Source organism: Drosophila obscura, unplaced genomic scaffold, assembly GCF_018151105.1.
Source record: "Drosophila obscura isolate BZ-5 IFL unplaced genomic scaffold, ASM1815110v1 contig_181, whole genome shotgun sequence".
Classification (NCBI taxonomy): domain Eukaryota; kingdom Metazoa; phylum Arthropoda; class Insecta; order Diptera; family Drosophilidae; genus Drosophila; species Drosophila obscura.
Genome location: NW_024542769.1, coordinates 1,576,448 through 1,598,455, shown reverse-complemented (window position 1 = coordinate 1,598,455; position 22,008 = coordinate 1,576,448). Strand labels below are relative to the sequence as shown.

At 48.2% G+C, this 22,008-nt stretch overlaps 9 protein-coding genes across 14 annotated transcripts; 4 read left to right on the top strand and 5 right to left on the bottom strand.

Annotated features, from left to right (window-relative positions):
• Positions 1 to 682: 682 nt before the first annotated feature.
• LOC111067772 lies at positions 683 to 1,790 on the bottom strand. Of its 2 annotated transcripts, XM_022357075.2 has the most exons (3): positions 1,597 to 1,790; positions 1,299 to 1,534; positions 683 to 1,241 (listed from the first exon to the last, which is right to left on the bottom strand). In XM_022357075.2, exons 1-3 carry the CDS (start codon positions 1,721 to 1,723, stop codon positions 756 to 758), a joined length of 849 nt encoding a protein of 282 aa, XP_022212767.2. In that variant the 5' UTR covers positions 1,724 to 1,790; the 3' UTR covers positions 683 to 755. The 2 variants fall into 2 exon arrangements, with proteins under 2 accessions (XP_022212767.2, XP_022212766.2); XM_022357074.2 differs by having other exon boundaries at positions 683 to 1,534; positions 1,597 to 1,789.
• A 65-nt stretch (positions 1,791 to 1,855) lies between these two features.
• On the top strand, positions 1,856 to 2,621 carry LOC111067773 (protein PBDC1). Its single transcript, XM_041592598.1, is given in 4 exon segments — positions 1,856 to 1,965; positions 2,029 to 2,134; positions 2,169 to 2,365; positions 2,367 to 2,621. Coding segments are annotated over 4 exon segments (492 nt in total). The 5' UTR covers positions 1,856 to 1,953; the 3' UTR covers positions 2,544 to 2,621.
• A 35-nt stretch (positions 2,622 to 2,656) lies between these two features.
• Positions 2,657 to 5,410, bottom strand: LOC111067756 (nuclear hormone receptor HR78). Of its 2 annotated transcripts, none has more exons than XM_022357051.2 (4): positions 5,061 to 5,410; positions 4,700 to 4,993; positions 4,111 to 4,377; positions 2,657 to 4,028 (listed from the first exon to the last, which is right to left on the bottom strand). In XM_022357051.2, exons 1-4 carry the CDS (start codon positions 5,098 to 5,100, stop codon positions 2,827 to 2,829), a joined length of 1,803 nt encoding a protein of 600 aa, XP_022212743.2. In that variant the 5' UTR covers positions 5,101 to 5,410; the 3' UTR covers positions 2,657 to 2,826. The 2 variants fall into 2 exon arrangements, with proteins under 2 accessions (XP_022212743.2, XP_022212742.2); XM_022357050.2 differs by having other exon boundaries at positions 2,659 to 4,028; positions 4,694 to 4,993.
• A 517-nt stretch (positions 5,411 to 5,927) lies between these two features.
• LOC111067840 (Golgi apparatus protein 1) lies at positions 5,928 to 13,252 on the bottom strand. 2 transcript variants are annotated; one of them, XM_022377824.2, is made up of 6 exons: positions 12,174 to 13,252; positions 10,910 to 12,119; positions 10,447 to 10,844; positions 9,947 to 10,315; positions 6,567 to 6,936; positions 5,928 to 6,499 (listed from the first exon to the last, which is right to left on the bottom strand). In XM_022377824.2, exons 1-6 carry the CDS (start codon positions 12,897 to 12,899, stop codon positions 6,222 to 6,224), a joined length of 3,351 nt encoding a protein of 1,116 aa, XP_022233516.2. In that variant the 5' UTR covers positions 12,900 to 13,252; the 3' UTR covers positions 5,928 to 6,221. The 2 variants fall into 2 exon arrangements, with proteins under 2 accessions (XP_022233516.2, XP_022233518.2); XM_022377826.2 differs by having other exon boundaries at positions 10,459 to 10,844; positions 12,174 to 13,251.
• LOC111067841 (glutactin) lies at positions 7,576 to 9,870 on the top strand. The gene is made up of 5 exons (XM_022357158.2): positions 7,576 to 7,934; positions 8,113 to 8,259; positions 8,321 to 8,972; positions 9,044 to 9,234; positions 9,298 to 9,870. Exons 1-5 carry the CDS (start codon positions 7,674 to 7,676, stop codon positions 9,727 to 9,729), a joined length of 1,683 nt encoding a protein of 560 aa, XP_022212850.2. The 5' UTR covers positions 7,576 to 7,673; the 3' UTR covers positions 9,730 to 9,870.
• Positions 13,253 to 13,454: 202 nt separating the features above from the next.
• Positions 13,455 to 16,014, top strand: LOC111067842 (presenilin homolog). Of its 3 annotated transcripts, none has more exons than XM_022357160.2 (8): positions 13,455 to 13,792; positions 13,853 to 14,085; positions 14,149 to 14,358; positions 14,413 to 14,633; positions 14,698 to 14,796; positions 14,864 to 15,094; positions 15,404 to 15,568; positions 15,630 to 16,014. In XM_022357160.2, exons 1-8 carry the CDS (start codon positions 13,640 to 13,642, stop codon positions 15,896 to 15,898), a joined length of 1,581 nt encoding a protein of 526 aa, XP_022212852.2. In that variant the 5' UTR covers positions 13,455 to 13,639; the 3' UTR covers positions 15,899 to 16,014. The 3 variants fall into 3 exon arrangements, with proteins under 3 accessions (XP_022212852.2, XP_022212851.2, XP_022212854.2); XM_022357159.2 differs by having other exon boundaries at positions 13,456 to 13,792; positions 14,864 to 15,136; XM_022357162.2 differs by having other exon boundaries at positions 13,457 to 13,792; positions 14,864 to 15,028.
• On the bottom strand, positions 15,968 to 17,038 carry LOC111067845 (39S ribosomal protein L15, mitochondrial). The gene is made up of 2 exons (XM_022357166.2): positions 16,838 to 17,038; positions 15,968 to 16,770 (listed from the first exon to the last, which is right to left on the bottom strand). Exons 1-2 carry the CDS (start codon positions 16,940 to 16,942, stop codon positions 16,015 to 16,017), a joined length of 861 nt encoding a protein of 286 aa, XP_022212858.2. The 5' UTR covers positions 16,943 to 17,038; the 3' UTR covers positions 15,968 to 16,014.
• On the top strand, positions 17,037 to 19,163 carry LOC111067843. The gene is made up of 4 exons (XM_022357163.2): positions 17,037 to 17,265; positions 17,320 to 17,926; positions 17,985 to 18,609; positions 18,686 to 19,163. The coding sequence occupies exons 1-4, from the start codon at positions 17,178 to 17,180 to the stop codon at positions 18,878 to 18,880; spliced, it is 1,515 nt and encodes a 504-aa protein (XP_022212855.2). The 5' UTR covers positions 17,037 to 17,177; the 3' UTR covers positions 18,881 to 19,163.
• Positions 18,892 to 20,663, bottom strand: LOC111067844 (4-hydroxyphenylpyruvate dioxygenase). The gene is made up of 5 exons (XM_022357165.2): positions 20,558 to 20,663; positions 20,250 to 20,276; positions 19,800 to 20,183; positions 19,090 to 19,743; positions 18,892 to 19,027 (listed from the first exon to the last, which is right to left on the bottom strand). Exons 1-5 carry the CDS (start codon positions 20,558 to 20,560, stop codon positions 18,953 to 18,955), a joined length of 1,143 nt encoding a protein of 380 aa, XP_022212857.2. The 5' UTR covers positions 20,561 to 20,663; the 3' UTR covers positions 18,892 to 18,952.
• Positions 20,664 to 22,008: the final 1,345 nt, after the last annotated feature.

Here is a 22,008-nt window from a genome sequence, read left to right as displayed (position 1 = left end):
TGGCTAGTTTTCAGAACTCTTTTTCATTGGATTTTTTACATAATAAGGTTCAAACAAAAGCGGCCAAAGTATAAAACGTAAATTTTGACTAAATGTGACGTCTGTGTTGCTGGTCAACCAAGTTTCTTCTATGGATATGTACAAAAGTACAATTAATTAATTGGTGTTAAATGTTTTGTTCCAAGCTCCATTGAATCATTATTTATGATTTTATCCTAGATTGACATGTTTTGTACCTATTAATGCACATGTTTGTGTTTTATATATACATTTATCCCGGTTCTTATACCTATTATTGGAACCCGAGAGCTGCAAAACTTTGTTAATATCTTTAGAACAGAGACTGAGTAGTTTTTGCATTAATTGGTGCCTGAAACTACAAACAAAATCTCAAGTCCATATTTTCAAAACCCACCACGAATTAAGAGCGAAAAATGTCAGTATTTTTTGTGCGCTAAATGAGTTTGGCGGTCATTTTCAAAAGTATATATATGGAAAAATAAATATTTCACTTGATTTGTTTTGTCAAGTGTGACTGGAACCTCAGAAACCTCAGAAACCGAGAAAAAAAATAGCTTGACCTGAAACTTACTGAAACAAACCTTCTCGGAGGAAAAAACTAAATTAACCCACTTAACCCCCTCCATTTAAACAGGTGACAATAAAAATACCAAAATAAATACATATAACCGATTACAGCGAGCCACATTTAAATTGGTGCCGACAGAAGCTGTTTACATTGTATATTTTTAAATTTAGTTCGGTCTGTCAACTGCGGAAATGTATGGCGGTGGCAGGCCTACATTGAAACTGCTGCCTGCTGTCATTAGCCTGTCCCTGGGCCCGGTTATGAAGTTATCAGACACCTGGAGGAAAGCACTGGGCTGCCTCGCATACAGCTTTGACTCGCGTACCAGGTCCATGTTGATGGGCTCCGTATTGAGCATTTTTCCATGGATATGGAGCTGGCTGCAGTTGATGTAAATGGCCGTGTTGGACGGGGACGTGGTAGCCGTCGGTACTTTCGACACTCTGTGGGTACCCCTGGTCGAGCCCGAGCAGACATCCTTCTCTCGGTCCGACAGTTCGTTAGGCGAGTCATCATTTTCATTGCTACGGCGATTAGTCCCTGAACTGCCGCTACACTGGAGCTCCAAAGAGCTACCGCCAATGACCTGTGGCACTGAGCAGCCACTGCCTCTGGTCTGTAGCTCCAATCGATCGCTGGGCTGTTGTTTCTTCTGCATTTGTTTCATCAGCTCACATCTGCTCCGCAAGTTTTTTATTATTTCCCTCACCTGCCCATTCAGCAGAATGAGATTATCCTGCTGCGCACTAAACACCTCCTGCTCCATGCTATGCCAATACAATACCATGGCCCGCGCCTCCACGAACTTCAACACCTTGACCAATGCATATGTGAGGCATAAGACTATGCCAAAACTGGCCATCATTTCAAAGGTGTGAGTATATCGTGGGACATCTGAGGCGGGGTTTTCGCTAGACAATTGCTTGGATGTGAGGTAAGGGTCTTCTGGAATGCAGCATACACACAGATGTAGGCAAGGATATACAGTCGGAATTCGCTCCTCTTACCTGTGTACAGCTCCACATCGAAGTCCTCAGCGCGTCTGTTTTTCTCAATTGCATTAATATAGCAACTCACGCACCAGGTGGTGAAGGCCAAGGCCATAAGAAACAAAGCATTTACGCTATTAGACATATTTTTTCCAAAAATTTATTTTTGTGTGTATGTGGTTCGAGTCGAGTCGAATTTGTTGCTCAGAATGACATCAAAAGAAAATGTAACGAGAAATTTAAGTATTTAAGTATTTTCATGGGCTGCTTTGCTGGCAATTTTCAACTAAGATTGGGCTGGCCACACTGATCGCTAAATAAAAGGAAACGTGCTGTTTTTTAAAGTTTTTTCGAGAAATATTTGTTATTTTCAAAATGGAGATGATGGTATGTAACGCCCGTGTATAGATCATATAAGCAGACATTACTTAAAGTACGTCCCATGCTTAGCACGGAGCCTCCATGCTGTCCAGGCCAGCGGACGAGTTTGGCAACGATTCGATGGTTGAAGAAATGTGGGCCGCTAAAGCTCTGGAACATGCCGAGGTTCATTTCAAAAAACAATCGTTAATAAGCCCCCACATCGTTCTAGCTTCTTACCAGCGTTCATCCCTCCCAGCTGCGACTCACGCCCTATGACGATCAGATCTATGAAACCTTTCGCCAGGACTTTCCCGATCTCAAAGTGGGCCTGCTAACAGACGACGTACTAAAATCTGCTGTGGAGAAGCTGAAGTGGCGTGAGTTCGCCGAGAAATTCAACAAAATGGATGACTATTCCACTTCAGCTTGGGACACTGATGAGGGCCGATGCCAGCCAAGAGTTCAGCCCGGACATTTCCATTTTTGTGTTTCGCGTACAGTTCCTGGCCGTAGAGATTGCCCGCAACCGGGAGGGACTCAACGACGAGGTCCATGCGAAACATAAGCCTGCCAGAAAGACCACCCAAGAGGACACCAAGTGAACCTTCGCCTCCGTTTAAGTCTCTAGGTTATCGGCATTTGGATATTTCTAAGCAATAAATGCATTTTTAGACGTTGATGGGAATTGGATTGATTTTAATTCCAAAAACAACAATAAACCCAAAATTTCTCAAATTAATTGTTGGTTTTTGTTTAGGTTAAGGCTAAGGTGTATATAGGTTTTATATATATATTAAATATATATATTATTATGGGGTTTTGTCACTAATTTCTAAGTATTGCCCGCACTTGGTCCATCTTCAGTCTTTCTTGGGTGCTCCCACCCTACAGTCCGCTGCTGTTGCTGGTCATCAGTATGAATGGAATCAGTGCCTCCATCTGCATCTGTTCCACTAGATTGGCGAAAAACAGCTCCTCCATGGCCTCGGCATCCAGGCTGCTCAGCGGCAGCAGGCGGGCAACCAGGCCATTGAAGCGCTCCTCCCCACCGACACCACCCTGCCGGCGCAAACTGGTCAAGGCATACAGCTGAACACGTCTCACATACCCGCGCAGTTGTCGCTCCTTGCGCTGCTGCAGCAGCGAGGGATTGAAGAGAAGGATCAGTCGCAGCAATCCAAACTCCATGTCGGTCACCTCCTGGCTCTGCAGCTCCTGCACAAAGTCGTGCAGGGTGCGAGTAAGGTGGGCCATCTTGGATATCTTCAGCGGGTCGGACTTATCAATGTCCGCCAGCTGGCGAATGCTCTGGATGAACTGAGCAATGATGGTCGAGGCAGACAGCTGTCCCTGGCACTGGGCCAATGCCACGGCCATCAGAGCTGGCCAAGCACTGCGCAGCATCTTCACCTGGCTGTGCGAATCAAGCTGCTCGAACACGGGCACCTTCCGCAGCGTGTGAATGGTGAGGAAGATGATGCGAGATCCCGTCTCGCACACATAGTGGATATTCAGATACGAGTGCACCAGGGTTGGTGGCTGCACATGGAAGGCGCACTGGGCATCGGTGAAGAGCTCCTGGTCGAAGACAACTTCATTGACCATAAAATCACTCCGATTGCAGTAGTCGAAGTCCAGGTCCATGTGCTCAAGCTCCGGGTCGACGGCATCTTCGGTGCCACTGTCCTCGGCCTCCGAATCACATTCGGGCTTCACACTGAGGCTCGTTCCCGTTCCGTGGCCCCCAATACGCTCCAACTGATGCTGGATGGGCTGCAGCAGCTGCAGACCCTTGTTTATCACCCGCATATCCAGAGAGCTCTTGATCAGGCCCAATGTGGCGGCAGTGGGCAGCGTTGTTGCTGGCTCCCCTGCATTGAAGTTCAGGTGCTGGGAGTTATTGTTGCTGGCACTGTTGGCCAACAGTTGCAGGCACAAGGTGCTGCTATTGTCCATCGAGTCGTCGTCATCATCCTCCACCTCTGCCTTTGGCAGGTCCGGGGAATAGCTTCCACTCTGTTGTTGCTGCTGCTGCTGTTGTTGTTGTTGTTGTTGCTGCTGCTGCTGCTGTTGTTGGGTGGCAAACACTGGCAAAGCGAGAAAGGAACACCAATTAGTTTCATTGTTCACCAATTGGACGCATGTTTATTTCTGGTTGGAGAGACTCACTCAATGTCTGCGTCAGTTCGGCAAAATTCAGGCCAAACAGATTGTCATTCAGGCCAAAAGGCGTTGCTGCATTGCTCTGTACGGGGGGCGTGGCTGCGGTTTCGGCCTTGACAGTGTGCTGCTTGCCACGTGCCTGCTGGTAGCCAGACTTGCTGGATATATAGCTGGAGGATGTCCCTCCGCTCCCCGATGTGGAGGAGCCACCACCAACAGAGGCATTTAGGCCCTCTTTCCTGTCTACAATCGGTTTCCTCTCATGCTGAACGGCTGCGGCAAAGAGAGAGTGTGGGGAAAGGCAAAAAGAAAAATTAATTAGAGCAAGAAGTCGACTAACGGTGCAGTTGATGATGCAGTTTTCCAGGCCGGGTGACTGTGTATTTGTGTGTGTGTGTGTGTGTGTGTGCGCGTGAGTGTGCATTTTTGGGTTAGTATGTGTTCTAGTTGGGATCATCGTTTATACCCTTGCAGAGAGAGATTAATTTGGACTTGACTGATCCGATGGCACCTGCAAGGGTATGTAGACTTTGGCCAGCCAAAGATGCGTTGGGTTATTGCTTGAGACGACGACTTAAACGAAAATTACAATCACTTCGCATGCCGCTGGCCAAGCACTTTTGCAGCCGACAGAACTGGCAACGATTCCGATGGTGCTTGGTCACCTCACAGTTCATTGCCCCGCGACACTGATAGCCCAGCTGCTTGCGTATGGATCGCTTGAAGAAGCCCTTGCAGCCCTCGCAGCTAATGGCCCCGTAGTGGCGGCCCGAGGCGCGATCCCCGCAGACCAGACACAGCTCCACGCTGAGGGAGGCCGCCGCGGCGGCCGCAGCAGCAGCAGCCGCTGCTCCACTGCCACTTCCGATCAAAGGCATCGCTCTCGTCTCTGTAAAGGCGAGGGCAACATTATTATTATACTTCTCAAGGTGCGTGTACGAAGCGTCGAGTCCCACCTTCAGCTTTAATGAACGCCTCAACCTTAACGCCGTCCATTTGCAAGCTGGTGGCTGCTGCTCGTTGGTATTGGTGCGATGTTAGCTATTTTTATTAGAACCCGTTTCTTCCACGCCAGTCTTTGTGCGTATGGGTGAATATTTTGCTTACTTGGCTCTCGGAAAATTCTTATTGAACAGGTGCTATCACCATATTTACACTGTACACCAAGCACTTTCTTTGGACCAGTCAATTCAGCTAATAACTCTATGATTTTAGAGGCATTTTAGCCTATTGGAAGATGTTTTTCTTGGGCAGCAGCAAAAATCTTCTCATTCCAATTCACACATTCACACAAAAAAAATCGTCAATGACCGATATGATATGAGTGCTCGAACTTAACCCACTTAAGCCCCCTCTATTTCAACAGGTGAGCAACTTGAGTTAAGCCGAAGAGAATAATACTTTTTGTAAATTCTCCTTGTAGATCGTTCCTTTCTCTTTACTCACAAAGAAAATTAGCACAATGTATTTGATCTGAACTGCGCTAAAATTCTTCAAGTTTCATCATTTTTGTGGGATGGTCGACAATGGGCTCACGTTCTTTTGTGTTGATCGGAAATCATTTTCCTCGATTTTGAGTTTCCGTTTAATATTACTAGCTAGCTAGGACTCTCTGCACTTAACATATAATGCTATCTAATAGATAAATCAATTCTCTACAAGATTGGATAATTTAAAGGCATCCTCTTATTGGATTGTTATAACATAAGTTAAAACAAAGACAAGTTCTGCTCTGTTAACACGCGATTGCATGTTAAGTTGCGCCTTACAGCACCCGCTGGAATACCTGTTGGCGGGTGAATGAATGCACTTTGAAATGAGGGTTTCATTTATAAAAATACACTTTAATATACAGAGAAATCATTACAAAAGACTACGTTTCTTTATATATATATAACATAAGAGTCCCTAGTTGTGAAAAACATATTCATTTTTGTCTTAGAAACGATTAAGCCACAAATTACTTATACAAATATTCAGGCTGCATGGAGTGGGTGGCGGGCGGAGGGATGAATGGATGAGGGGAACCCAAAATGGTGAACAACAAGCAGGGCTAAGCTCACAGGCACGCACACGCACGCCCACAACTATCATGGACTAGGCCCAGAAACTACAGTCTATTTATTCTTTAAGCCCATTGCACGTTTGGTGGCCCTTCCCAGGAAGATGCCTGTCAGAAAGATCAGGCCCGTGGCGCTCATCAATATCACAAGGAAGAATTTGCGCGCCGGCGATGCGACCACCTGCTGCACAAGCTGTTGCATATCCTCCGGCGGCAGCGCCAGCGTGTCGTCCGCATTGTGGAACATTTCGATGCGCCGCTGCAGCTTCTCGCGGCAGTCTCTGTCCAAGGAGTTGGGCGTATCCTTCAGCAGAGTGCGCAGGCAATTCAGCTCTACGGAAATGGGATATGATCAGAGAATTATGGGTTTATGTGGCACACGGCCCTATACTCTACTCACTGCGTCCGTTGCCGCTGGAGACCTTGGAACAATATCTCAGCAGATCCACTGTGCACGCCGTCTCCAGTATGGGATCCACATGTATATCGGCCTTGGCCTCGGCTATCAGCGTGGCCACCTCCATCTGGCACTGCCTGTTGATGATCTGCTTCTGCAGAAAGGCCGTCTTCAGGCACTCGGCCACCTGACCATGCTCATCCGCATCCATGTTGGCCTTGCACAGCTCCTGGATCTCCGACTTGCAAAACACCTGCAGCAATGGATTCAGCTTGTAATTGAGTGCCTGCTCCTGCAGGATCTTGATCATCTCCTGGGCGCAGGGCTCATCCAGCTTCGATTGACGGAACTTATCTTTCAGGCAATGAATGACCTATGAAAATAAACAAATCAATTACCCTAATTTATGTACATACATATGTATATGTATGTAGTACTCGTAGTTCGTATTATATAGAGCCATCAATTAGCGTATAATCGTCGAGTGCTTTCAATTGAAAGGGTTTGATTAGGCAAGACACAGATAAAGAGCCCATTGTTGTTCCACTAGAGATAATCACGTAACTTGGATTTCAGCTAAACTACTAGAAGCGCTATGCTCGCGACATTCGACTGCCAGATACCCCGCCCTTGGTACTCGGTACTCGGGTTCGATATACGTATTTATCAGAGAGAGAGAGAGAGACAGCAGTGGGTCAATGTCAATGTTTCTTTCAGCAGCATACGAAATAAAGGTACAGGTTTTTTATTATCTACATCTATAATTGTTGAACATCTGTCTCCGCACTCTCGCTCTACTCACAGCAACACCAGCCGTTGCATCTCTCCCTCCGCCAGGTGCCAGGGCTAGGAGAACATTAATCCATTCGTTTTTGTTACGTAATAATCTTTATAATCCAAATGTTCATGGGGCCGAACAAACTCTACACTTACGGGTCTTAATAAACTGTAAGGAAAGTCAATTTCTGGGGCTCGTCAATGCCCGAGGGGGTATCTTCACTCGTTGGTTGCCTCGTGAGACGCTTCGTTGCCGTTGCCGTTGCCGTCTCGCTTGTGGCTCTACACGCGTTGAACCGAGTCCACATTAGTCCCAGATCACAGTCCATTCCGATGCGTAGTCGCTGCGTATACGTAATGTTAACATTCTGCGGATTAGTGAGCGCTGCACTGGCCGGCTGGCTGCTGGTCTCCCTTGTGGGTGCCCAAGGGGCTGCTGAAGAGGAGCCCACAACGGTGGTGACCGTTGAATTGGCCAACGGGCAGGGCAAGGTGCTGGGCAATTTCGATGTGACAGCTTTGACTGATCAGAGATTTATGCAATTCCGTGGCATTCCATTTGCGGAGCCACCGGCGGGGGATCTGCGCTTTCGGGTGAGTCAAAAAACAGTGCAAAAGTCCACACCGCCGAATCTGGAGTAAGCTGCCTCCAGTTCAGCCGAGTCACATTGACTGTTCAGATTTTCGCCAAGGCAAGAGATAAGGCTAATGCCTAATGTGACGTGGTGTCTGCTAATGATTATTATTATTACCCTCGTCTGATTGGCGACAGCCACCTGTTCCCCGTTCGAGCTGGTCGCCCTATACCGCCAGCGCCCTGCACTTTGCCCAACGCTGTCCAGTGATAACCCATTTGGATGATCAGACGTCCGATGTGAAGACGGAGGACTGTCTCAATGTCTCGGTGTACACCAAAAATGTGAGTAGGCATCGGATGATGGTGTGTTGTGATCAAAAATACAAGTACTTTCCCCTTTCAGCTCACAGCCAAGCAGCCGGTAATGTTCTACATCTATGGCGGCGGCTACTACAACGGTTCGGCCGAGGATCATCCTCCGCACTATTTCCTCGAGGAGGATGTGGTCCTGGTGGTGCCCCAGTATCGAGTGGGAGCCCTAGGCTGGTTGACCACCTTCACGGACGATATGCCCGGCAATGCGCCCATTGCGGACATCCTAATGGCCCTCGAGTGGGTGCAGACACACATCCATCTGTTCGGTGGCGACCCACAGCAGGTGACAATCTTTGGCCAGAGCGCGGGCTCTGCGGTGGCCAGTGCCCTGCTCTTGAGTCCCAGCACAGGGGAGCATCTCTTCAAGCGAGCCATTGTCCAGTCGGGTTCGATCTTCGCCCGGTGGGCCGTCAACAGCGATCCTCGCGCCCAGGCCATACGAATCTGTGAGAAACTGCGGTGCACCGGATGCGAGCAGGAGGATCGGCTGTGGGTTTGCCTGCGCAACTCAACGGTGAAGTGCATCCTACAGGCCACCCAGACGGAGACATTCGCTCCAGTTGTGGGCGATCTAATGGGAATCCTGCCGCAGCATCCCAGCGAGCTGGTGAAAACCTACCAGCGGCAGATTCCATTGCTCACCGGCTTCACGGAGCACGACGGCTCCTTTATCCTGGCAAGTGGGTAGCTCACATATCTCACATCCATGTATATGTGAGGATCAGCCTTACGATTCGCTTCGCTTTTGCAGGCTACTACGATATGGTTGCCGCAAAGTTTCCCAATGTGAGTGCCCTGACGGTGCGCGAGTTCTCCGTGGGACTCGTGGAAATGGCCAAAGATGGCACCGGACTCACGGACAATCTGCTGTATCGCATGCTCCTCCCGCCAGAGATACTCAACAGTCACGATCACAAGGCTGCCGTGCCCGCCTACTTCGATGTGAGTTGGATACACAAAAGGAAGGTTCCTTTCAACCGCATTATCTTTTCCGCCCATAAACAGCTTACGTCCGCCTACTTAAAGTCCCCAGTGATAACGCTGGCCACGAAACTCTACAGCCAGCAACCCTCCGCTCCCGTTTACGTTTACAGCTTCGAGTATGAGGGCAAGTACACCCGCTTTGGCTATGAGATGGGCAACGCCCACTACCCCTTCAATGGGGGAGTGCACCATTCCAATGAGAATATGTATCTGTTCTCCACACATCCCCTGGTGGGGCAGGACTCGCGTATGTCCCAGAAAATGGTCGAGCTGTGGACCTCGTTTGCCATCGATGGCAGGCCCAAGGAACTGAGCCCCCTGTCCAGTCCCAGTGGACCCTACAATCGTCTGGCCATGCAAATAACGACAGGCGAGGATCTGTTGGAGACGCTGACCGCAGCCATTGATGATCCAAACAATTGGAGGCTGCAGCGTGAGAATGTGGACTTTTGAGTGCCATTCCGATGGGTTATTTAGGCAAGAAATGGGCGAATGCAAAGGCCAGGCAGCTATTTTTCCTATTTGTGGTTACAATACTTAGATAAGGGCTATATATACTCGTATTACTTTGACTAATTAAAGCACTATATCTTAGAAGCGTAGCGTGGCATAGATAGAGATCCCAGGCAGGGGTAACTACGAGCTACAAAAGGCAATGAGAAACACTCACCTTTCCATTGAGCTCCTCGTTGGGCAGCGCACTGGCCACAATGCTGGAGCAGTAGCTATCAATGTTCTTGCCACAGGCGCTCTGCAGCGAGGGATTGAAGCGGAAATCTGTGTTCTGTTCAATCATGCGATTGACCACAACCAGATGGCAGCGCTGATCGAACTGCGTGTCATCCTTGTAGGTCTTGAGGCAGTCCAGGAGCTTCGCAGAGTCCGTGCTCGGGCAGAACTTGTAGATCATTTCCTTGCACGTATTGAGGAGCGTGTAGTCGGTGCCGCTGTCGCCCAGCTCCGATTTCTTGATCATGAAGATGGCATGATGGCAGGCCTTGCCCAGACTGGGCGTCTTCTTGATAAGGCACTCCAAAGCCTGCAAAGAGAAGAAAACAAGGCCGAAAACAATTAGAGCCTGCTCTTTGGGGCTGCACTTTGTGTGGTTTGAAGGGGAGATGAGTGTGTTAATAGATGGTGTGTAGATTAAGGATGGTTAAGATAACTTGCATTTTTATTCACCTGACCGGGACCCTTTTGATCCCCGCAGAACTGTTCCAGTTCCTTGGCGCAGGCATTCGCCAGCTTCGGATCCAACTGAATGCTCTCCCTCTGCTGATACAGCTGGGCCTTGACCTGATGGCGGCACTCCTTGGGTATCTGGTGGCGCTGGCCCCTGATTGTATCGTTGCGCATCACCTCACTGAGGCAGCCGACCACATCGTTCTTGGTGATGCTCGAGGAGCAGAAGCGCTGTACAAATGGACGGCAGGCCTCCTTGAATTTGGTGGTGAAATGAAAGTTCTTTAGCGAGATAATCTGAAAGTGTTCGATGGCGGCGCGGCAGCGTAGATCCTTGCGCAGATCGGCATCGTTCTTGTGCGCTATAAGGCAGTCCATCATGTCGCCTATGAGAGACGAAGCAGAATGCATTAAGGATGCAAGAAATACTCCAATTTGTTCCCCAGCTCACCATTATCCTTGCCACTCTTGAGTATGGCCGAGCAGTGCTGCTGCATGGCCTCGCCGCAGACGTTCATTATGACGGGATTCAGTTCGACATGGGCTGCCTCCTCCTCGGTGTATTTGACCACAACCGTTTTGCACTCCGGCTGCAGTTGGTCCATGTTCTTCTGCAGGCACTCCATTTCGCTGCCCTTCTCCACGCAATCCGCACAGAAGAACGACAGATCGTTGAGGCAATAGTCCTCCACCTCGGGTATGAGGTCCATGGACATGGCACGCTGGCGCATCACCCGCTTGACCTCCTTGAAGCATTCCTTCCGCAGCGTCTGATGCGCATCCTCGCTGAAGGCCATGCGATGCAGGCACGGCAGGATCATGGGGCCCCGCTCTGGGTCCATTTGGACATTCTGGGCATCGTCCCACTGCCGCTTGGCCCGGCAATACTTGACCGCATCGTCGCGGCAGTGCTTGTACAGCTGCGGATCCAGTTTGAAGTCGCGTGCCACAAAGTACTCGATGATGAGCAGGGCCTGCTCGCACTCGGGCAGCATCGAGGGCGTGCCGATGCGTTCGACCAGGCATGACATGACGCGGGCCTCTCCACCCTCCACATCCTTGCAGGCCACATCTACAACGGGCTTGCAGGCACGCCTAAGTACTGGGTCCACGCGCCAATCCTCGCCAGCATCGCTGACCTTGATCAAAGTCTCCAATCCTCGCTGACATTGGGCCGTGACACGCCGCTGCGGTCGCCTGGCCTTCACATGCTCCAGCAGGCAGTGGATAATCTCTCCGCCAGTGCCCGTCAGGCCATTCACCAGCTGGGCCTTGTGCTCATCGGGGCAGAACTTGGGTATGTCATCGGCACAGTCACTCAGCAGCTCCGGCGACAGCTGGTAGTCTGTCATCAGCATGCGGCGATGGTCGGTCAGCTCTACCAGACAGGGAGGCGCCAGCTTGGTGCCGTTCTTCGATACAGACTCTAGACAAAGCAGAATCTGGGCCAGCCGCACATGCTTATCCTCGGAGACGCCGCGGCGACAGTGATGCAGTTTGATGTCATCCTTGCAGGCCTTGGCCAGGCCGTGCGAGACGCGGTAGTCGCGGCCCATCTGCTGATCCCTCTTAGAGATCTGCGACGCGCAGTTGGCCGTCATCGACGGATGGCTCTTGTGCCGCACCAGGCACTTGAACGCGCCCGCTGTTCCCGCTTGCTCCTAGAAGAAACGTGTTATTGAGGCTCTCCATACAGCAAGTAGCTTCCACCTCACCTGTGGGCAGAGCGAAGGGAGATCCTCCGAGCAGACCCTGAACAACTCCAGCATTCCACGCTGCAGTTCGATGGCATTCATGGCGGACATGCAGGTGGGCTCGATGCTGGACTTCTGTGCATTCGATCGGAGGCACTCCGCCGTGCCCAGCTGGGACAGCAGCGACGGCAAGTGTTCGACATTCAGGCGACCGCATTTGTGGTGCTCCACGAGGCTGCTGCAGGCCACATAGAACTCGTCCACGTTGCTGTAGTCCTGGCCGAGGGCATTGAAGGCGCGTCGGAGGTGCTGCTGGCAGCTGTTGCTCTGCGGGAGCTGCAGGCGCTGCTCATTCAGGCATTTCCACATGTACACAGAGTTCAGGCAGCTCTCTAGCTTTTGGCGCTCCTCTGGGCAGTATGTGGGCAGGAGGGTCTTCTCTATCCATGCGGGAAGCTGCAGTTGCCGCTGCTGCATCCAAAGGGCGTGCTGGCAGGTTTCGGGCAGAGCCTCCAGTTGGCTGGAACTGAATGTCAGGGCACATTCCAGCATAGACAGATTGTCGGTTGACTTTTGGTGCGTGCAGAATTTCTTTAAATCCTGGCACTCTGGCAAATCGACGATGCTGTGCATTTCCTTGGCCGCCTCATTCTTATTGTCCACGTCAATGGCGACGCGGCGGAGGCGCTGCAAATCGCCGGCTGCTGCTACAGCCGCCGTCAATAGCACCAGCAGTAAATGCTTCATTTTGTGTTGATACCTGGAAGATCTGTCTTTGGCTCTCAGTGACCGGTCATCTAAACTGGCCGACTGGCAAATTGCTTGCGTAAGCTAATGAAGTGGCTCTATATGCAATGCAATATTCAGCAATTCGACGCGCTGCTCTGCTGGTCTTGACAAATGGGCATGAAATATCTTGTAGCGTTCCAACAACAAAAACAAGCAGAAGGCCGGTTGCAAATGCTCTTACTTCTTGGTCATGTTTCAAAAATACTTTGGGGCCCGGATAATATTCCACTTTTTCTATATTTAAACAGCTGCAAACTGTTGATTCAGGCGCTTAGCGCATTTTAACTTTTTTGCAACAAATTCGCTTTTGACGATGATCAGAATAACTATCGGCTGGACAGCGATAGGTCGATATCATTTATACAAAAACAAATTATTCTAAATTACGGTATAAGTGCGAGGGTAAATAGCATAATTGCACCTTGATTAGATTCCCCTAGTAAAACTATTGAGTCTTGGTTTGAATCATGTAATTTAAATACCCGTTCGGGTATCGATGACTAAGCTACAGTTATTGTCGTCTCGCCCCCATCACTAGCCTATGAATCGTCCGCTTGCGAAAAACAGAAGAAAATTTTCGCCGCAACACAAATCCACCCACACTAACTGTACATCTTTTGGAATTGTTTTAACCCACAACTACGGCTTCACAGTGGACATCGTCAGGCGCTAAGGAGGCAACCGAACGCACACCGCTCATGGACGGCCATGTCAATGCCTCCTCATCAAGGAGTGGCGCTGGCACTGCTGGTAGTGGCCTGAGCGGCGCAGCAGAGCGTTTGGAGCGACCTCCAAGGCGAAAACAGCCAAGGAGCAATTATGGGTCCAATAATCAGGATCAAACAGATGCGGTAGGTCATCATACGATGCTGTAGTTGGTTCGAATGACTATACTTGAGATTCTTTGCCAGGCTGTACTTGCTGTCCCCAATGTGGCTGTGAGGGGCGGCTCGTCTGGTTCTCGACCAGCCAGACTGAGTGGCGGTGGCGCCGGACCTACCCCAAATGAAGCAGAAGAGGATCAGGGCTTGAAATACGGCGCCCAGCATGTCATCAAGCTGTTTGTGCCCGTCTCCTTGTGCATGCTGCTGGTGGTGGCCACAATTAACTCGATCAGCTTCTACTCCAGCACCGATGTCTATCTGTAAGACGGAGATACATGTATTTGGTAAAGAATATTATTGTCTTATCGTTTGTTCAATTGCAGTCTGTACACTCCCTTCCACGAGCTCTCGCCCGAGCCGAGTGTCAAATTCTGGAATGCTCTGGCCAATTCTTTGATTCTAATGAGCGTGGTGGTTGTGATGACAATTCTATTGATTGTCCTATATAAGAAACGTTGCTACCGCATCATCCATGGCTGGTTAATACTCTCTTCCTTCATGCTCTTGTTCATTTTCACGTACTTGTACTTGGAGTAAGTATAGCCTCCATTCACTTGGGCTGAGACTAATTCTTGTATGGTTTTTAGGGAGCTTCTACGGGCCTACAACATTCCCATGGACTATCCCACGGCCCTGCTGTTTATGTGGAACTTTGGTGTGGTTGGAATGATGTCCATCCATTGGCAGGGACCTTTGCGTCTGCAGCAGGGATATCTCATATTTGTTGCAGCCCTCATGGCATTGGTCTTTATTAAATATCTGCCAGAGTGGACGGCCTGGGCTGTCTTGGCAGCCATTTCTATTTGGGGTGAGCACAAACTCCATATTGGGTACACATTTTGTTAACTATTAATCGATTTATGCGTTGACAGATCTCATAGCTGTCCTCACACCTAGAGGACCTCTTCGCATACTTGTGGAAACGGCTCAGGAGCGAAATGAGCAAATTTTCCCCGCTTTGATCTACTCATGTAAGGAAGAGTCCGTAGCCGGACTGCTGTAGATCTTCCAACTTATAGAATTCTCGTCTTTTCTCAGCCACTGTCATCTATACGTATATGGGTATACATTATACACCGGAAGAAACAGAGCCTGCAGCCACTTCCTCGCCCTCATCGAGCAACTCGACCACAACTACAAGGGCCACACAAAACTCACTGGCATCCCCAGAGGCAGCTGTGGCCAGCAGCAGCTCCCGCTCAGGTAATACAACTCGAACAAATCCCCACCAGAATCAGCGGGATGATAGCAACGTAATGGCAGCTGAAGGTATGCCACTTGTGACTTTTAAAAGCAATTTGCGCGGAAACGGTACATATGCAATATATTTTTTATGATTTATTTTTCTTCTCCCATGTGTACAACGCTTCTCTTTGGCCTTTCTGTGTGTATTTGATCTTATAACTCGTATTCGTACTCGTACTCGTATTTCATGTCTTGTTTCCGTTCTGGGTATTTGGTATAAGTTGGTATAAGGCGCTGCTAGTAGAACATTATTCTATTTGGAGATACATATATTTTATGTCCTTAATTTATAAAAATAATGAATATTTAACATTCTAATATTCTTACTTGCAGCTGAGGCAGCCGGTTTCACCCAGGAATGGTCTGACAATCTCAATGATCGCGTGGCGCGTCGTCAGATTGAGGTTCAGAGTACACAGAGCGGCAATGCCCAACGCTCCAACGAGTATCGCACTGTCACAGCACCAGACCAGGCCCAAGCAGATGCCCAGGAGGAGCGTAAGTAGCACCAGCATGTTTCCTTCAGCTATAAGAAATTAATAAGCAATTTGTTTCTCAGGTGGCATCAAATTGGGACTCGGCGACTTCATCTTCTATTCGGTATTAGTGGGCAAAGCCTCCAGCTATGGCGATTGGACCACAACGATTGCCTGTTTTGTGGCCATCTTGATTGGACTCTGCCTCACGCTGCTGCTTCTGGCCGTTTGGCGTAAGGCCCTGCCAGCCCTGCCCATTTCCATCACATTTGGCTTGATATTCTGCTTTGCCACGAGCGCTGTGGTTAAGCCCTTCATGGAGAACCTGTCGGCCAAGCAGGTGTTCATATAAGAAAGACACACACAGGAATTAAGTGGACAAGGACGAGTCTATGTCCCTCTTATCATAGTCTAAAAAAGCTTTTTAAAATCCAATCTTTATTAACAAAATGCATAGTAACACAGAAACTATTTCTTGCGCCTCATTATGGTTTTGTCTACAACATTGATCAGCCAACCGGGTTCCAGGCCATAGAACACTTGCCTCGGATCCTTGGCGGTCGAGAGCATCTCATAGGAAGGATCGTCTTCAATGCGGGGCAGTTGATAGCCATATTTCTGTGCCAGCACCAGCCGATCCTTGCTGATCTCCTCGGGATTGGCCAAATATCCACGATTCTTGGCATCAGTGTAATAGTCCACGGCGTCCTGAGGCGGCATCATACGATTGGGAATCGGGACACCCTTCTCGAACCACTTTTTGGCATTGGCCAACATGTGCAGACTCCGCGGATCGTAGTAGGCTGTACGAATGACGCCACCGTTGCGCTCGATGGCTGCAATTACCGCCTCGTTCGCATGCTGTACCTCAATATTGATCTTGGCCTTGAAGTTGTCCAATCCTTCGTCGGTCAGCTGGAATCCATATTCCATTTCAGCTGGCTTCAGCTTCAACAAGCCGGAGTTGCACAACGTACTTATATCTACGGGCTGGCTGACATCTATTCTGTTCGTATCAATCAGCACCTGCAGCTGCAGTAGGGAGATGGGTGGGTACTGCCGCTTCATGTGGTGGCCCTTGTAATAGGGCTCATAGGGAAACCGCAGGTAGAAAGGCTGATTGCCCGTCTCATAGCCCAAACGCATGAAGTTCTGCCGTTGTCCGGAGCCCTTGTTGCCAGCTCCATGCTTATCACCGCCATGCTGCGCCCTACCGCGCTTGTCCTGCAGAGGACCGAAATGGATCGGATATGTCAAAAGTTGTTATTTAACCGGTCAGGGTAGCACTCACGTTCTGTTTGGAGTTGGGGTTCGGTCGCAGGTTTCCAATTTGCACGCGCGGCAACGTTCGCAGCAGCTTCAAAGCCTTGTCCGACGTTTCCCGCAAGTGTGCCATGCTTAAATACCCGCTTTCTTTAATAAATGTTAGTTTTTTCGCTAAAAAATAAAATTTAACACGATTCTAGCTAAATTGACTATCGATACTCCAATCAGCTGTTCGATATCATCCTAATTTTTCCAGCACTGTCTACACAGTGTTAGAAAACCGAAATACTTATCGTGGCTTGAAAAAGATAAAATAAAATAATAAATGTTGGCAATTTCATAGATTAAATTAAAAATCCGCCAAAATGACTTGTGGAGTATGTCGTGGACGCACAGACAATGGTATAAAGTGTCTCATAGCGGCGCTGGATACGATCAAAGAGCACGCCTTAAGTGAGTTAAGGTAAAGTTTTTTTAGGAACATAATTACAAATTTGTTTAATATAGTGATGCAGCGTGAGGCGGAGGAGAATGCCAAGACTATTGGAAACCTGCAAACTCATAATGAAACGCTGCAAGCTCATAATGAAAAGCTGCACAGGGCTGTGGATCTCCTAAAGGAACGTCAGGCCGTTCTCCATGATGACAAGCGACGTAAACTGTCGCCCAAGAAATCGAAGGAAGATATTTCACCACTTCCGCAAAGCCAGAGTTCACTGAACATGAATATAGCGCTCAACAGCATAGAGCTCTCTGACGAAGAACCAGAAGAGCAGGAGGAAGACGAAAGCATAGCGGAAACAGAGGCTCTGTCCACTGGCAGTCCTCGCAAGCTCTGCAAGCGGCTGCCTCATCGCAAGCCTGATGTTAGGAATTTGGAGAATGTGCAGCCCAACATCGTGACTAATGTGAACGAAACCTGGCTACGGAAGACCCCCAAGATGGTGACAAAGCTGTCACTGACGCACAGAGGTAGCAGCCAACAATTAAAGCAGACTCGACTCAAATTTGATGGTAGCAAGGCCAGTGGCAGCGACAAAGATGTGATAAAGGACAGTCCCAACCCAAGCCCCGCTTCGAAACGTGCCCCAGCCTCAAGCTCTTTGCTGCAAAGGTATTTATCGAATAATCGCATGTCTTTCCTTGTATAATTTCCAATGCAAAGCTTTCAGAACCGACACAGGCAACGCCTTAAACGAAGACAACTGCCTTTTGAGCAGGAGCAACATCAAAAACGTCGACCCTAGCTTTGACATGGTTGTAGATGAGTACAATGTGATCGGCAGTCCGCCTGTCGCCAGTCTTAAACTACCAGTAATGCCGCCACCTGTGACACCTCCACGCCTGAAGATGAACAGCTCAAGCGAGAGCGTGGTCATGCTCACTCCTGCCACACAGGACATAATTTTTGTGAATGATAGCAGCGAAGATATCAACAAAATTGGCACAATGGATGTTCTAGCTGAAATTATGAAGGACGACGACGATGCCTGCTCGTCTGCTTTGCTGCAGTACGAGCAGATATTGATGGACCAACAGAAACAGATTCAAACCAAACCACAAACAGTTCAGTTGGCTCTTCCATCAGCCAGAACCATTAAAAATGAACCAATAACACAGCAAATAGAAGGTCAAGGCAATGAATCAACACGACTTTCTGCAGATATTGAAAAATATATGATGGAGGAAGACAGCAAGGAATCTGAGGACGAGATTCCACGACCCATAATAGTAAAAGAGGAACCCCAATTGACAACAAAAGAGCGGTTCAACATAGAATGCGAGGAGTGCGAAAAGGTGAGTGCCACCCGCCCCACAACATATGTATTTCCATGTGGTATACATCATGTAAAGCCGGTCATTCTCTTTGCAGTTTATCAACTTTATGGGCTTCCATCTGAATGATGAAAAGATCAAACTCTATTTGAGTAAATGCAAACACTACAATGAACAAACATCGTCGCCGCCGGGCTTCTGGAATCCCCACATGGTTTCCTTTGCCGAAGACGATCCACGCAATGAGGTCTTAATCGACACACGCTTTAGAGACCAGCGACTAAAAAAATAACACTGGATGCATTCCGTTGAATTATCTGTATAATTCAATATATTTTTAGGTATCATTAGATATTCTCATAATTTACAAATTGCCGCGCTTCTCCTGCTCAATCTCGATGGCCGTGAACAAGGACTTGAAGTTGCCGGCTCCAAAGCCCTAAAACGATTGATTGGGTTAGAAACAAATTGCTCTTAGAATTATTAAATCAATAGTCTTACATTATGATTGTGGCGTTGAATGACCTCCAGGAAGAGGGTGGGTCTATCCTGGCAGTTCTTGGTGAAAATCTGCAGTAGGTAGCCGTTCTCATCAAAATCAATTAAAATATTCAATTTCTGTAGTATTTCCATGTCCTCCTTGATGGTGGTGCGACTGTGCGAGAGCTGCTCCTGCAGGATCTCGTAGTAGGAGGCCGGTATGGTGAGAAACTCGGTGCCACGTGCCCTCAGATTGCTCACCGCCTGGATAATATCATCCGTATTGAGGGCAATGTGCTGCACACCCGCACCGCCATAGTAGTCCACATACTCCTGAATCTGCGACTTCTTCTTGCCGTTGGCCGGCTCATTGATTGGCATTTTCACCGTCTCCTCGTAGTTGGCCATCACAATGGAGCGCAGAGCCGAGTACTCGGTATGGATTTGGGAGTCGTCCACAGACCAGAACCGATGGAACTGCAAAATCCTCTCGTACCAAGAGGCCACACTCTCCATCTGAAGATCGGGCTGATTGCCCACAACATGATCGATGAAGTTCAGCTTGGTCGCTGGCAAGTTCTTGGCCACAACATCCGGAGGCGAACGCAGGAAGCCTGGCAGAAAGTCCCCAGCATAACCATTGCGCTCCACAAAGGTGTGAGTGGTGTCTGCATACTAAATGACGAGTGTTCATGTACAACTCTCAGTGCGGATCAGCTTGCTCCACTTACCGTCTTGATGGTTGCAAATCTCACGAATCCATTGGCATCGCTCTCCTCCCAGATATCGCGCACCACTTCGGCACCTCTGGACACGGCCAGGGTAAAGATTGCATTCAAATCCTCCACTTCGAAGGCCACATCTTTGACGCCATCCCCATGGCGCATCAAGTGCAGTCCATGCTCGCGATCGTCCGGCGTATACGCCGAGACGAACACAAAGACAATCTTATTCTGGCGCACAGCATGCTTGGCGAAGCGTCGCTCCCCGGTCTCCAATCCCTGATAGCCAAGTGGTTCAAAGCCCAGACGGGTGGTATAGTAGCTGGCCGCCTGCTTGGCGTTACCAACGTAAAACGTTAAGTGGTCAAAGCTTAGGAATTTGCCGGCTTCAGGCTGAACAGAGTACAGGAAGGAGTTTTACTCTTAGCTTTCAGATAGGGAACTTTTAATGGGACTTACTTTGGTTCCTTTGTCAGTATAGCTGGTCTATTAGCAGAGCGGAAATAGAATGGGATAAATAGATTAGGGTATACAAATATTTACAATTTAAAAAGGTTCCAATCTCCTCTAGGCGGATAGCTAGTAGTTCTCTAGTACATAACCTGGGACTAAGAGCTGGTCCCAATATAACTTTCACGGTGTATTGCTCTTTCACTCAACAGAGATCACAAATATTCTTGAAAGGATCTATTAAAATATCCCCTCCTATATTCTATTTGCACATATCCACGTTAGTTCTTTTCTTATATAACACTTTTCACATTTACCATTATCACTCAGACTCAATTTATGCAAATCCTCTCCTCACACGCGATAAAGATTTCTACGTTCCGTTGATCTTACACGATCTACAAGTTGATTATGGCCTGAGCTCTGGCAAATCCAAGCTTTATATAGGGCCCCCATCGCTTCGACCAAAGTTGATCAGGTGAAAATCCTGTACTAATTTAAATAAAAGCCAAACTAGTATTTTGTTTATTTCAAATGCTATATATATCGGAATATCTTAGGTATCTGGCTGCTGTTGTTGTTGTTGTCATTGCTGTTTGCATATTTTAACGGAGATTGCAGAAATTTGTTTACTAGAACAGGTGGCGATGTTTTCTACTATAATGCCGATGATACTGAATTTATGCAATCAACAAACAATAATTGCGCTTAGCCAAAGTGGGACAGGCCTCCTCCAAGTTTCTTCTTATCCAGGCGGCTTCACAAAGGTTCTTCCAATTCCAAAAATTTCACTTCCTTTAACCCGTTGTACCCAGAAATATCACAAGCCATTATGCAAAATGTTTCATGTGCTATAGAACTCCCCTAAATATTCATGAGACGGCTGGCATGAACCGTGTTAGGTTCGGAGATCCACACGCCACAGTTGCCAAGTCACATTGAACTTGATTCGAGTTGCGAGCCCCCAAAACGTAACAACACATGGCCCGAACTGAGTGTTAATGTTAATCAGAGCTATTATTGTTATTGTTCCAGGGGGATAATGTGTATCGCTATGGCAGTTGTTTTGCATTTGAATTGCTTAGAAATGTTCTCAAAATAAGACTACGAAAACTGGTTACCCAAGCGCCAAGAAAGTTGCTTGTTTTTGCTTTGCTTTGGCACACGTTAGGCATAATTCAAACACTTTGTTTAGTTATGGCCTTAAATAGGTTATTAATTGTGGGTTTTAGCTGATTTCGATAGGAAATTGATTTAGATTTGTCGTATTTTTGAGACTTATGTTTATTCTAAAGGAGTTATACGAATTCAGTGAAGTTCTGAAGTTCCTCTTTGCTCCATCCCCATTGTATTTGACATAGGGCAGTTCTCTTTATCAACTAGATGACTGACGACCGATGTCAGGTGTTTGGCAACCATTCGACACACACATAAATTAAACGTTTCCCCTCCCATCAGCTTCGATTTATGCTTTCTGAGGGCTACTCTAAAAATACTAGAACACAAGGCGTATGAGCAATTCAGGCAGCTAAGCATTAATGATTTGCCCTAGACAAAGTCTCTGGCTGGCGACCAGCTAATGATGAACTGACAGTCCCCAAAAGAGGCAGGGGATGGGAATGGCAAAGTGGGGTGAGTATCGTGGATATGGTCTAGTGGCCATTGGCTGGAAGCCAAATCGATGCTTGACATTTATTATGATTGGCTTATTAGGGCGCAGCGGAGGCGATAACCCGCTAACATTTTGAAGGGAGGCTGTACACTTGTC

Coding starts and splice junctions, on each gene's coding strand:
- LOC111067844 (XM_022357165.2), bottom strand. Junction 20,184..20,249: donor ATACTGACAAAGGAACCAAA/GTAAGTCCCATT, acceptor TACTCTGTTCAG/CCTGAAGCCGGCAAATTCCT. Junction 19,744..19,799: donor GATTTGCAACCATCAAGACG/GTAAGTGGAGCA, acceptor CTCGTCATTTAG/TATGCAGACACCACTCACAC.
- LOC111067845 (XM_022357166.2), bottom strand. CDS start 16,942: ATGGCACACTTGCGGGAAACGTCGGACAAGGCTTTGAAGCTGCTGCGA. Junction 16,771..16,837: donor ACCCCAACTCCAAACAGAAC/GTGAGTGCTACC, acceptor GGTCCTCTGCAG/GACAAGCGCGGTAGGGCGCA.
- LOC111067772 (XM_022357074.2), bottom strand. CDS start 1,723: ATGTCTAATAGCGTAAATGCTTTGTTTCTTATGGCCTTGGCCTTCACC. Junction 1,535..1,596: donor CGATGTGGAGCTGTACACAG/GTAAGAGGAGCG, acceptor GCTGCATTCCAG/AAGACCCTTACCTCACATCC.
- LOC111067840 (XM_022377824.2), bottom strand. CDS start 12,899: ATGAAGCATTTACTGCTGGTGCTATTGACGGCGGCTGTAGCAGCAGCC. Junction 10,845..10,909: donor CAAGAGTGGCAAGGATAATG/GTGAGCTGGGGA, acceptor CGTCTCTCATAG/GCGACATGATGGACTGCCTT. Junction 6,937..9,946: donor ACGAGGAGCTCAATGGAAAG/GTGAGTGTTTCT, acceptor TTATTTTCATAG/GTCATTCATTGCCTGAAAGA.
- LOC111067756 (XM_022357050.2), bottom strand. CDS start 5,100: ATGGACGGCGTTAAGGTTGAGGCGTTCATTAAAGCTGAAG. Junction 4,378..4,693: donor CAGCGGCATGCGAAGTGATT/GTAATTTTCGTT, acceptor TCTTTGCCGCAG/CCGTTCAGCATGAGAGGAAA. Junction 4,029..4,110: donor CGAACTGACGCAGACATTGA/GTGAGTCTCTCC, acceptor TCGCTTTGCCAG/TGTTTGCCACCCAACAACAG.
- LOC111067843 (XM_022357163.2), top strand. CDS start 17,178: ATGACTTGTGGAGTATGTCGTGGACGCACAGACAATGGTATAAAGTGT. Junction 17,927..17,984: donor TCAAGCTCTTTGCTGCAAAG/GTATTTATCGAA, acceptor CAAAGCTTTCAG/AACCGACACAGGCAACGCCT. Junction 18,610..18,685: donor AATGCGAGGAGTGCGAAAAG/GTGAGTGCCACC, acceptor TTCTCTTTGCAG/TTTATCAACTTTATGGGCTT.
- LOC111067841 (XM_022357158.2), top strand. CDS start 7,674: ATGCGTAGTCGCTGCGTATACGTAATGTTAACATTCTGCGGATTAGTG. Junction 7,935..8,112: donor CGGGGGATCTGCGCTTTCGG/GTGAGTCAAAAA, acceptor GATTGGCGACAG/CCACCTGTTCCCCGTTCGAG. Junction 8,973..9,043: donor CGGCTCCTTTATCCTGGCAA/GTGGGTAGCTCA, acceptor TCGCTTTTGCAG/GCTACTACGATATGGTTGCC.
- LOC111067842 (XM_022357159.2), top strand. CDS start 13,640: ATGGACGGCCATGTCAATGCCTCCTCATCAAGGAGTGGCGCTGGCACT. Junction 14,359..14,412: donor TTCACGTACTTGTACTTGGA/GTAAGTATAGCC, acceptor TATGGTTTTTAG/GGAGCTTCTACGGGCCTACA. Junction 14,634..14,697: donor GGCAGCCATTTCTATTTGGG/GTGAGCACAAAC, acceptor ATGCGTTGACAG/ATCTCATAGCTGTCCTCACA.